At 41.9% G+C, this 12,235-nt stretch overlaps 1 protein-coding gene across 1 annotated transcript; it reads left to right on the top strand.

The window, feature by feature from the left end:
• Positions 1-7,866: 7,866 nt before the first annotated feature.
• Positions 7,867-9,245, top strand: LOC110481057 (uncharacterized). Its single transcript, XM_077786728.1, has 5 exons — positions 7,867-7,974; positions 8,068-8,112; positions 8,212-8,238; positions 8,957-9,085; positions 9,219-9,245. The coding sequence occupies exons 1-5, from the start codon at positions 7,867-7,869 to the stop codon at positions 9,243-9,245; spliced, it is 336 nt and encodes a 111-aa protein (XP_077642854.1).
• The last annotated feature ends 2,990 nt before the right edge of the window (positions 9,246-12,235 follow it).

The following is a 12,235-nucleotide window of genomic DNA, read 5'->3' as shown; positions in this document are numbered from 1 at the left end:
TTTGCCAGCTGCAAAAACCTGCAGACATCACTTTGTAGCTGTGAGCAGACCATCACCAAAGAAGTCTCTTTAGGACACAGCATACTTCAGACCTCCAACTCTTCGCTGGAATCCCACTGAGACCACTGGGGCAGGCCCAGTCTCTCTTTGGTCTACCTCTTCATCTTAATTATTCCAAGATCATTTATATAATGATTTTTTTTCTGTTTATGCTGTTAAATATCCTTAGGATTTATTTTCTAAGCATGGAGCTTTTGATGCCAAAGCCCAAGAAGAACCAGTGACAAGAGGACTCTGGAGGCACTGGCAGGAGAGGCACGTGCAGAGGGACACATGACATTAGGGAATAATCTAGGACAACACTTCATCTGGGAAATGTTCTAGAGGAACAGCTCTTCCTCTGGAGAAGATCTCTGGGGGAAAAGCCCAGTGACTGCAGTTTCAGCAGATGCCTTCAAAAAAAAGTTTCTGAAGTCAATGTGGAGCAGCTGTCCAGCTTTCCTCCATAAAATGAGGAACAGGAAAGCGAAACCTCTATGTCCTCTACCATGGATGAATGGGAGAATTGGTCACAACACTTGAAGATCACAGCAGAAAGTGCCTAAAACTTTGGGTCTTGAGCAGTTCCTGGACATGGGGTCACCTCTGGGGTCCTCATCACTGGGGCCCAAATTAAAAATAGAAATGTGGGTTCTCCCAAACCTGGCCTTAAAATGGGGAAGAAACAGCTGGTGTTGCTTCATCTCAAAAGTCTCACAGTGCCTTTGACCTTCTTTAGACATATGGAACAGTTTTAATAAACAATATGGAAAAAAATTGATGAGCCTTCACACAAGTTTTTGTTGCTGGCTGCATTTAAGGATTCATCCTTTTCATGCTGCTTATTTTACTGGATGTATGTAAAACATGTTTTTTTATATGGATAATATCATGTGTCTCCAGGGATAATACTTGGGCAGACTATTTTTTAATGCAAATAAATGATGTGTTCATCTGCCTGTATAATGTAAAATGGATCATGAATGAATTAAACTGATGACTTCACAACAAGATGTGTATCTGCATGATCTTGCCCTCATGGTGCCCAGGTTTGATCCATTCAGTGCTCTCTGAGTGTAAAGCCCTGAGACCCATGCTGGAGTTGCATGGTGATGTTTCATTATATGATTCATCCAATTAAACCAATTCTGAGACTGGAGCCCAGGATTTGTCTGGACAAAACTATCATGTAGCACACACCTGCCAGAAGGAGCTGTCAGGGAGAGCCTTGGGCAACTTGGAGTGGAAAGGGAGCAGAGGGCAGAAAGTTACTCTAAATTATATAAATATGTATGATATAAATATATATAACATAAATATAAAATCCTGAAGATCAAGTGGGAAGTGAATACAAAGCTTTGGCCACTTGATGGCATCCTCATCCCTGGCAGGGCGTGTGTTTCTCACTGGAGCTGCCAAGCAACTCCTTTGTGTCTTGCCAGTTCTGCTGCCCAACCAGCACACATTCCCTTCCCCATGGGCAGCCCCACACTGCACAGCCTCTGGATGATTCTGGGCTGGCAGCACGGGGGGCAAGCCCTGGACACAACTGGTTAATTAGTGCATCATGCCATTAGCATTCACAGACAAACCACGAAGCAGCTCCGGGCTGGAGCACGAGGGATTCAAGGGTGACAGCAGCACAGGCCACAGTGCAGGAGATTCGGCTGCCTCTGGGGCACTGCTGGTGACCAAGGACACTTTAGGGTTGGGACAAGCAGCTTTTGAGGCACAGCACTCTGTGATACCCCTCGCTGTGACCGATCACACCCCTGGGAAGTGCTCAAGGCCACGTTGGACAAGGCCCTGGTTTAGTGGAAGGTGTCCCTGCCCATGGTGAGTGGGTTGGAAGGAGATGAGCTTTAAGGTCCTTTCCAACCCAAACCCTTCTATGGGTCTGACATCCCTGCACATGGAGACTGATAGACTGTTTAGCCTGGCTTTTGCAGTAGTGAATGTGTGGCTGTGTCACCACTGGGGCCCAGCCCCATGTCCCAAAGATGAGGGATGGCAATTAAAATTTATACACACAGAGACTTGACAAGTCTGTGTCTTGTGAATAATCTCCTGTATGAAATATCAAATGCATTATTTTTTGGAAATAATATCACTATAATTATTAATGGATAGAAATTAGGATCTCCAAAGAATTTTTCAGGGACCTGGTGATGGGAGTTTAAAACAGCCTTTCCTGGGAGGCAGGCAGACAGACAGATAGCTGATTCAGTGGGGCACTGATTATATATGTTGGTGATTTTGTCTCTGAATTACAAGAAAGAAAACCCCTGTGTCAACAGAATTCAGACTGTGGGCCCAGCTCCTTTGTCAGTGCTGTGTCTGTACTGAGCTGCCATCAGTGGTGTGTTCCACACACATGCTGGAAGGGTAGAAGCCATCTGCTTGGTAGGTTGTTCAAAGTGTCTACAGAGCCCCTCATTTCTAAAATAAATGCAGTAAATCCTGAAATTGTCAAAAGAATGAGAAGGCAGACCAGAAGCACCAGGGATACATACTTCAATGTGTTTGTAGCCTGGATTGTGAAAGCATATTCAGACCTGTCATCCCTCAAATGAGTCTGTAATTGCCCAACTTTCATGTCTCTGGTGGCATTCCAGCTCTTACAACACCCTGTATTACTTAATGAGATACAGGCTGTTTTTCACACCTTATAAACTACTATGAAAGGAAAAAGAGGTAACAGCAGCTTACTTCCTTCATTGAAAAAAAACCCCAGCCAAACAGGAACCAATTTCCCATTGAAAATACATTTTTCTAGAAAACAGCCCTGACCTGGATGAAAGTCTTTGGGGCTGGGAGAAGCTTTGTGATGTCTATGATGGATAGAGTGTGAAGAGGCTTCCCAGCAGTTTTAGCATCTACTGAAACCCGGCCTGTAAACGTCTTTTCCAGTCTAAATAATTTTATGATGGCTCTAGGCCAGGCTGAGATTTTCTCATGCCTGGGAGTCCCTGCCTGGTGTTTCCCCACCACAGGGGAAGGCAAGATCACAGTCCACATCTCAGTTTCTCTTTTTCTGAGACAGAGGAGTTGGTGACGTCTTTGCAGGCATTAAGATATATCTCTTTGATTTATCTGAAGTTCTTTGTTTTGTCATAGAGATTGTTATAGTAGACATTCTTCTAGGTGTGGCATTCATGTCAGCCAAGAAGGCCAATGCCTGTCTTGTACTTGCAATGAAAAAAAGTAAAGTGTACAGCCAGAAGAATTATGAGATACAAAGAGACAAGTGGGAAGAAGCTGAAGTGCTAAATTGAATGTAAACTGCACAAGAAAACTTCATCTCTCTAAAGCCATCTTCTTCCTGTATATGCTCCTTCAGTATTGCACAGACTGATCACTGCAAGTTTAGATGAGCATTGGAGTATGTAGAGTATCCTTCCAGAGTCTGTAGAGTATCCTTCCAGAGACAGCTCCAAAAGGAATGAAGCCATGAAGTGAGGGGAAATTTAAGTAGTCACACTGATTTTCAAGGCAGTTTTCCTAAAGTGTAGATCCTGTGACAGCTCCAGAATCAGACACAGATGGAACAACCAACCTGTTAGGAGCCACTTGTGCAGCAGAAGCATATTTTTAAAGGGGTTTTAGAAGTCCCATGTGCAGTTTCACTGTAAGATATAAAGTGCTGGATACATCAAGAAATCCTTGTTTAGTAAGGGTGAAATTCCAAGGCTACTGTGCTGTACAACACGCAGTCTCTGAAGAAAATACAAAGGTCCTCTGAGTGATGGAGAAAGCAATGGATAACCTTGAGTCAGAAGGAGAAAGATTTGGAGAAACCACAACCTTGCAAGCGGGAAAAAACATGTTAAGTCTGCCCTGCCACCAACATCTACTGCATTAAACTGGCACCTGCATGGCCTCACCTCTGTGAAAGCACCAGGACTGAGCTCATCTTCATGGACTGCTCTATTCTCCCATGTTTCAAAACATTTTATCATTAATGTAGCCTACTTCACACATGGTATAGAAATACTGCCAATTCTCATGGATAAGGGCCAGCTTGCTCTTACTTATGCAACCAGGTGGGAACCAATATCCATCCCTGCTTCGCTGTTAAATTACTATTGCTGTGTTTCCATCAGGCAGCCTGCAGGTGGATTTTCAACACTTCCAGCGTGAAAAGTGAGCTGCGATGTGGGGCTGGCTGGTGAAAAGCTCTAACACAGCCATGGAGTGAATGCCTAGTGCTGTCTGTCTGTCCTGCATGTTCAGCCTCCCTCTGCATGCTGTGCTGAGTGGGAAATCCAGCACACAGGGTCATCGCACAGTGGGACAAGCAAAGAAGGGTGAGTGGACTTCTGATGTGAGAGCCCTCAATGTTTCCCTTTCCTGGTATGAAAGGCCACAAAAGAAGACACTGGAAGAGGACACTAGGAAAAATCTTAACATACAAGAGAACTGGTGACCTCTATGATCAATTCCTGCTGCCTTCTGCCTGCTTTTAGAGATGGTTGGTTGTGGGAAACCTTTTCAATATGCATGACACACATCATGGCTGGCCTGCTGCTGTCAGAGCTTTTTTCTTTTAGATGTCTCAGCTCTTGCTAAATATCATTGCAACATGGAAAGCTTGGCTGAAACTAGGCCAGCTCTGGTGACAGTACTATTGCATGAAACAAGGAGGACTTGCAGTCCTGAAGGTCTCGCTCATGTGCTCTCTCCTCTCCCAGATCCTGAGTGCCACTAGTGTTTGTTAATAAGCTTAAATGGTTTCAAATTAATTAAAACGCTTCTGAAAGTAATGAGAGCTCCATTACCTACAGAAGCTAATGTGAGTCCTGAGGACATCCTGTGGTCCATCTGCTAGTGCAGAGCACAGCATGTGGCTCTCAGGGGGTGCACTCCCTCTTGGATTGGATTGAATCTGAAATGTTCCCTGATCTGAAATGTTCATCAGGATTTGATGCCTTTGTATTATAAGTATTCTTGCTATTACTATGCTATGGTTTACCCTTTCACAAAGGGATTAGAATGCCCCTATTTTCCTTGATTTCTACATTAGCATATGTCATCTTTATCTAAGAGAAAGGGGAAAAAATACACTTTATCTCTGGAAAATGAAACTATGAACAGCCTCTCTTAATTTGCGGTCTTTGTATCTCTTCTATCTTGATCAGTGCATAAAGCAAACGTAAAACAAACTGGTTCGTAACCTGGGTGTTTTTCCTCTGCAGGGAATTGTTTTTTTCTACATTAGAAAACCCAAATGTGTAGAGATTCTTAGAAACTCTACACTGGGATGCAAATTCTCTCATGAGAACTCATGAGAACTCATAAACTCTGGAGATTTATGCAAACCAGGTTAAAATACCAATCTGGAAATCTGATGTTTTGTGCAGCATGTTTGGCCATTCAACTTAGCATCAAAGTAAAGGCATTATAAGAAAATATATATCCCAAAGTATTTACACATAAGTATTTGCACAAAAATGTGCAGGGCATTAGAGTCTCCAAAAGAACCAGAACAAACTGCCTGTAGGATACCACAGAAATACATTGGAGAGTTTTATATATTCACCTTTCCCAAATAATCTGTTCAGGGTTGGAATGTTAATCTCCCATCACTTGAAAGTTGACGGGCTGCCCAGGTGCTGGCAGTACCCGTGGTGATGGAGCTCTCTACCCCCTCCTTACTCTGCTCCTCCACTGCACCCTGCCCACTGCATCCCTCATCCATCCTTCAGCAGAGAAGTGGCAGGACATGGGGACACCACCTGCTGCTGTGTGGCTCTGCCCCAGACTGACCACAGAGAGTCTCTGTACTTAGGTGTCCTCCGGGGTGTTTCTATGAGCTACTGCTCTCAGCACCTTTAAGACTGGTGATCTTTATTTCATTTTTTTGAGCCATGGATGAAAAACTTTTATTTTCTCTCCTCCACATTTTGTTCTGTGTTGCTGAAAGAGAGATTAAGGGAAAAGAATGGATGATCAGCTACCTAGACATGAGGACAGAAAATTAACTGGCAAATGACAATCTATTTGTGAAAATATGTTCCTCCTGCAGATTGTCATCATAATTAATATTTTTAAAATATCAAAGCTAAATGTTTGAAGATATTCTATTAAAAAGTTGGTCTTTTTGCTGGGATGGCATCAGATATTCATTTCCACAGCCTTGGATCAGACTCTAAATGCCAGAAAAGAATCTAAACTCTCTAAAGAGAAGCTGCAACTGCACCTCATCTACCTGGGCTCTAACCAATACATGGAAAGATCTTTCAGTGCCAGTTTGACTTCTAGTGACTTCTCTTTCACTGTAAATTGAATGCAGCTTCTCTGAGACTCATTTAGCCTGGAGCAACAACAGTGTGATACAGATCTCACTAAGCAATCAAATAGAAATGCTAAGATGTAGAGATAATGCTGGCACTGCTGGCAGAGAGTGACTGTGGGCAAGGAGGAACCACGGGCATGGGAGCAGCTCAGAAGCAGCTCTGGAAGCTCTGCTAGTCTCATTTGCACTTAGGAACAAAAATACAGAACTTGTCTTTTGGGCTGTAGGCCTGGGAAGAAGTTCTGCTCACTGCCCAATGTCCATAATTACATCTTGTGTATGGAAAGGTCTTAATTAGGGGCTCTGTACACCTTCCACACTGGACCACCCACAGCAGGAAGCATCCAGCCCAGCCCAGAGGAGGTGCTGCTGTGCAGGCAGGGAGGCAGGGGCAGGAGCAGCAGGCAGGTCCTCCTCTGCTCCCCTTGCTGGTAGCAGAGCCACACTCAGGCAGGTGAACCCATTGCTTGTTGGCAAATGCCAGAGAAAAAACAGCTAATTGTAGCTCAGTGTTTTCTCTTTCCAGGACAGTTTCCAGAGGGATCACACTTATCCTTCAGACTGACGTGAAGAAGTCTCAAGCTTTTGGAGGAGACCTTTAAGGCATAATGGGATTTATGGCAAAGAGAAGGGATGCTTAGAAGTCAACCCTGGGGATTTAAAAGAAATCTGAAGTGCTACCATTTGCTCTGCCAAGGTGTGCAACTTGCAAAAAGGAAACTTCTGTGGCCAGGGAGGGCTCTCACCAGCACTCAGCTGTATTTGGAGAGGCCACCAAGTTTCCAAGGGAATTTCCAAGTGAATACCATTTGAGTTCCCTAGGACTACATTTGCATCCAGTCCCTACAGCTCAAAAAGCAGTGGTGGGATGCAAGCCTGTTTGCACTCTGAGGGCCCCACGCTCAGCCGCACACTGGTGCACCTGCACTCAGCAGAGGTGAGATCACCAAGGACTATGGGATGGCTCTCTGGATGTAATTCAGTCTGACAACTTGTCCAGGCAGTGCTCCACGACTTCATCCATCTGTCTGTCTGCTCCATGGACCCCTGCAGTGTCACCAGCTTTCTTTGAGCAAAGTCCTGCTCTGAGTCTGGGGGAAGGCACCCTGCAGCACATCAGTTTGCTTTCTCAGAAACTTTGGCAATGCTGAAACATTATAATCTCTTTGCTTTCATGTAACTATAATTTACATTAGTGCAGGAGGCAAACCCCACATGTGAAAAAAAAAAAAAAAAGACCTTTCATAGATTTTTTTAACCATTGTTTCCTGCTGGGGTGTGATATCATAATGTTCAAATTAATCACTTATGAGGAGCATTTGTGAATTTCCACAGTACTAAAGTCACTGAAGTAGGTGACTCAATTCCATGTTTGATTTCTTTAAAATGCCATCCAAGCTATGGGAAAAAATAGTGGGCACCTGGTATCAGTTTTATAATTGGGTTTTTCCATATTAGAATGGGAATTTTGTGAAGACTCAATTAAAAGGAGCGTCCTCCTGTTCTTCTGTCACCCATCAGACTGAGCTGACATGAATGCCAGCATGCTGTCATACATACTCTTCTCCTGGCTGCTGCTCTCTGTGCAAGCAGAGTATTGTGGTGTCCGGGAAATTATCCGCTATACACAGCGCCTACTTGTAAGTGGCTGTTTAGCATCTTAATTCTGAAAAAATCCATGCTTGTGCAGGAGATGATAGTAAATACTGACTTCTCACTTGCTCTTCTTCCAGGACGATAGTTCTGTGAGTTGCCCATGTAGGCAGACAGCTACCAGTGTGAGTACACAGCTTTTGAGACTATAATGAGACTAAGAAAAAAATCTGTTATTGTACATTGAATGCTGGACGTTAACACTCATTCTTTTTTGTTTTCAGTCATGTTCGTGTCTCCCCATTCCTGAAGTAAGTATATTTCTTTTCAAGCTCTTGTAGATGTTAAAGAAGTCTGGTATTAACTGAGTTTGTTTGTTCACTTTGCTCCTTATGTAACTTTTGCTTTCAGTTATAAGGAAGATTTTAATACACCAATAGCAGCAAAACTGAGCTTGATGAATAGTTGTGGGAAAGGAAGCAGAAGTCTTCTCACTACAGAGCAATCAGAATCAGGCCCAGATTCAGGCAAAAGTCCTCTGTAGGCTTGACTTTCATGTCAAGAGATGCAGGCTCTTGCTTGAAAAATCTCTGCAAGGCTTTGTTTCATGACTGGGTGCCTAAATATTAAGTGAACCTGGGCTAGAGATACTAGTAATCTAAATACTAAGTGAACCTGGGCTAAGTCAGGGCTCTGACTTAGCTGAAGGTGTATCCAGCACTATTTCATTGTTTTAAACCTCCTCAGATGTGGTGAAGCTCCAGCATTAGCTGAAACTATGCCTCAAAGAGGTAATGTTTACAGTTTGAGGTTTTCTGAATGATGGTACAGTTGTTTCTTATGGCATACATGAGAATTCAGTGTTTTACAGTCCCCTCAAAGGTCTTCTATCAGTTTTCAATATGTTGCAAAATACACTGCATTTGACTGTGACCTGCTGCTGCCACATTTAGGAATACAAATTTCTTCCTTCCGTGGATGAACGCAGAATGCATTCTGAGTTTTTCTAATGCCTTCTTTTTTGAACAGCGTGGCCACGAACTGGCATGCTTTGTGGATGGCACCAAACACCTGATGGAAAACAGCACATCTCCCAGTCCAGTAATTACAAGGCTTTACCTGACCTTCCAGGCTCTACTGGATAGAAGCCTCTGTAAAGTAAGAATTTCTTACTTTTCTACAGATCTTTTTTTTGTCTTTTACAAAAGAAAGGTTTTTTAAAATAATTTAAGTGTTTGCAGATTAGTGTTTCATTGATTCCAGGAGTGTTTTAAATATTCATATTGTGCAGGAGCCAGAAAAAGTTGCAACTGTGTGAGGCAGTGAAAAGTTTTTTTAAGTTGGCAGAGGAAGAAGGATCAGATGGGCTCTGCTCACTGTGCCCTTTCTCTTCTCCAAAGCCTTTGAACATAGATCTCTGGGAGAGGAGCTTTATTTAAATTGCTTTTCTATTCTCCTTTCTCAAAATGCGTTTTGGCATTAAATAATAATGACCTAACACTGGGAACTGGATGTGCAGGAGTTGCTGGAGCCAGGTGGGCAGAGCATCCTTCTCTGCTGCAGCTTTAATTCTACCTAAGCAGCATTGTCTTCACTGATTCTTGGCTCTGAAATGCAGCTGTGACCTGCAGCATCTTGCAGCTGGTGATGATGCTCAGGAAGGCTCTGGGTCTTGCCTCAGGTGCCTTTTCTGAGGCAGTGAAACATCCTTTATTTACATCCTGAGCTAAGCTCCTGTGTGATTCAGCAAGGCACAGAAGATGCTGACACTGCAGTGTCTCCATCTCCTTAAAGCTGCCTTCAAACTTGCAAGGAAGAGTAGTTGGGGTGGCCTTGAGACACTGACCCCTTGCCCCAGTCTTACCCAGCTCCTCACGGTATCCACACTGTTTTCTGGGTGAAACAGCCTAGTTTAGATTCAGCTGTAACTGGATATATGAACTGAATATATAGAATGACATGACAATCCACCCGCCACCTTCTTAGTCACCATGAAAAGCCATTCTTACACTCACCTCTCAAGGAACAATTCTCTGGGGAATGATTTTGAAATCCTTGTAGCACCAAATAATGTATGTTTTCACTGGTTTGTCTAAATTCTTTATTTAATTTTAAAATCTTTGCTAACCCAATCTTTGTGATTTCTTTCACAGAGACTGGCACACGGTGATCAATGCCAATATGAAGCCAAGGGAAATGTGAAGGAATTTCTGGAAAAAATCCTGACAACCTATCAAGAAATGGATAAATTCAATGCTTAGTGTTGTTTTTGTTTTTTTTAAGATTTTTAAAAATACAAAGTCTTTGAAAAGAACAGGGAACAGAAGAGTTATTTATTGTATTTATTGTCTAACTGGAATATAGAAGGTAGAAATAATCATTAATAAACCAATAAAATTATAATTTACCTGAGCACAAAATGTATTTGAGTGTTCATTTTGTGTTCTGTACTTGGTGAAAGGTTTGAACATCTTGTTATCATACCTGCAGGTGTCAAAATGCTTCTGCAAAGCTCCAGCCCAACAATTTCACCAATATGAGATGCTCCAGCAAAATTCATACTCTGCCCACTGTATAGCACAAGAAATATTTCAGGACTTGAGATGGAAACAAAAAATCAGTGTTTTCTTTCTGCATCACTTATTTTTTGATAATACCTACACACCATTAATAAGTCACTTAACTTCTTCCTTGCAAAGCTGCAGGTTTCCTGCCTATAGCCACTTTTTTTCCTCCTATATATTCAGTAGTACACAACTCATGAACATCTTAACTTACAAAGACAAGACCAAACCCAGGATTAATTACAAGCTCTTAACAGGGTTGTGCATTTGGAATGTGTTGGGGACAACTGTTTCTTTCTCAGTATTTAATGCTGGCTTTTTTTCTGTAGTGCCATGAGCTCAGAAATACCCCTCTCTCACTTCTCTACTCAGCTCAACAGAAGAGTCAAAAATGAAGCTTTGTTGGAAAAAGAAACCAAACAATGTAAGAAAAGATGCATATCTCAGCCACCTATTCTAGCCTTACCACCATCTTACTTAGATCTCTTCACAGTAGGGAAAATCCTAAATTTCATCTCTGTTGTGGCTCAGAGAGGAGTAAAACCACTGCAACAGGGCCTTTGAGGTGGAATATCTTAAATATCTCCAAGGACTCATAATTTCACCACCTCCAATGAGCGGGGTGGATTTTTCAGAACCTCCAGAAAGAGACAAAAAGCATGTAATTTCTTCTCTTGATTTCATTGATGGGATGGACATGTTTCTGGGATCAAAAGCATGATGGAAATTCTCATCTACACTGTTGTTCTTAAGCTTCCCATTTGTATGGCCTTGGGGAAAAGACAGAACTGGGTTATAGAAATGCATCTGATACAACAATATAAAAGGAGTTAAATTTAAGTAACTTATCAGAAGCATTTTCTCAAGTGTTTCTGCCACCTGTTTCAAATATGAAAAAGAAATAACAAATGCTAAAATATAAAAACTATTTTCTGTTAACACCTACAAAGATGAAACCAAGAAATAAACCAACTATTTCATTTTTCTCACTTTTTCATATCCTCCTACATTTTCTATACCATTCAGCTCAGACAGCTCTCCCCTAAATAATCAATTGGTTTTTTGCATTCTAGCGCAAAGAAAAATCATCCACAATTGAATCAGCACAATGATTCAATCACAAAATATCCATCTGAAAAATCAGCACAATGCTTATGTCTGCTTCTGGCTCTAAGCAGAAGAAAAAGGTTCATTAACATCCATATTGACTCTATAATGCTAGATCCCAAAATTCTAAGTATCATCTCCACCAAACTGATATTCAGGCTTGTTAATATTTTCCAAGTGCAAATCCAAGCTATTCCAGTCTTTCTGTTTTGCTGATGTTTTGCTTGGTGTGCGCAGCTCACCTGCACTGTGTCTAGACATATTATGTAGCAAGAGGAAGATCTGAAAGAAGTTGATTCATTTTTATAGATGAGCAAAAGACTTCCCAAGTCATAGGACTGCAAGAAAAAAAAAAATCTTTGCCTAATAAGTTTTATTCCCAAATTTACTTCATTAAATTTATGCAATACAGGAATGGTGAAATCATGACACAAGCAAAAGATACATAATAAATTCAGCTTAGTCCAGTATAAGCTGGCAAGACTGGAATATAGTCAGTCAACTTCCACTCAAGAAACAATAGTAAGAAACTCTTGCACAGAATTTGAAGAAAAAAAACCCAACAAAAACCCCATCTTTTAAACTGCAGAAGATACATCTGCAAAATATATTATCTGATGGCTCTGTTTGCACTTGC

The sequence above is a fragment of the Lonchura striata genome, chromosome 15, assembly GCF_046129695.1.
Source record: "Lonchura striata isolate bLonStr1 chromosome 15, bLonStr1.mat, whole genome shotgun sequence".
Classification (NCBI taxonomy): domain Eukaryota; kingdom Metazoa; phylum Chordata; class Aves; order Passeriformes; family Estrildidae; genus Lonchura; species Lonchura striata.
This window is presented reverse-complemented; position numbering and strand designations above follow the sequence as displayed.

Excerpts from the sequence above, each read along its gene's own strand:
- LOC110481057 (XM_077786728.1), top strand. The coding sequence starts at position 7,867 with ATGAATGCCAGCATGCTGTCATACATACTCTTCTCCTGGCTGCTGCTC. Across the intron at positions 7,975-8,067 it reads GCTATACACAGCGCCTACTT|GACGATAGTTCTGTGAGTTG; the intron begins GTAAGTGGCTGT and ends CTCTTCTTCCAG. Across the intron at positions 8,239-8,956 it reads CGTGTCTCCCCATTCCTGAA|CGTGGCCACGAACTGGCATG; the intron begins GTAAGTATATTT and ends TTTTTTGAACAG.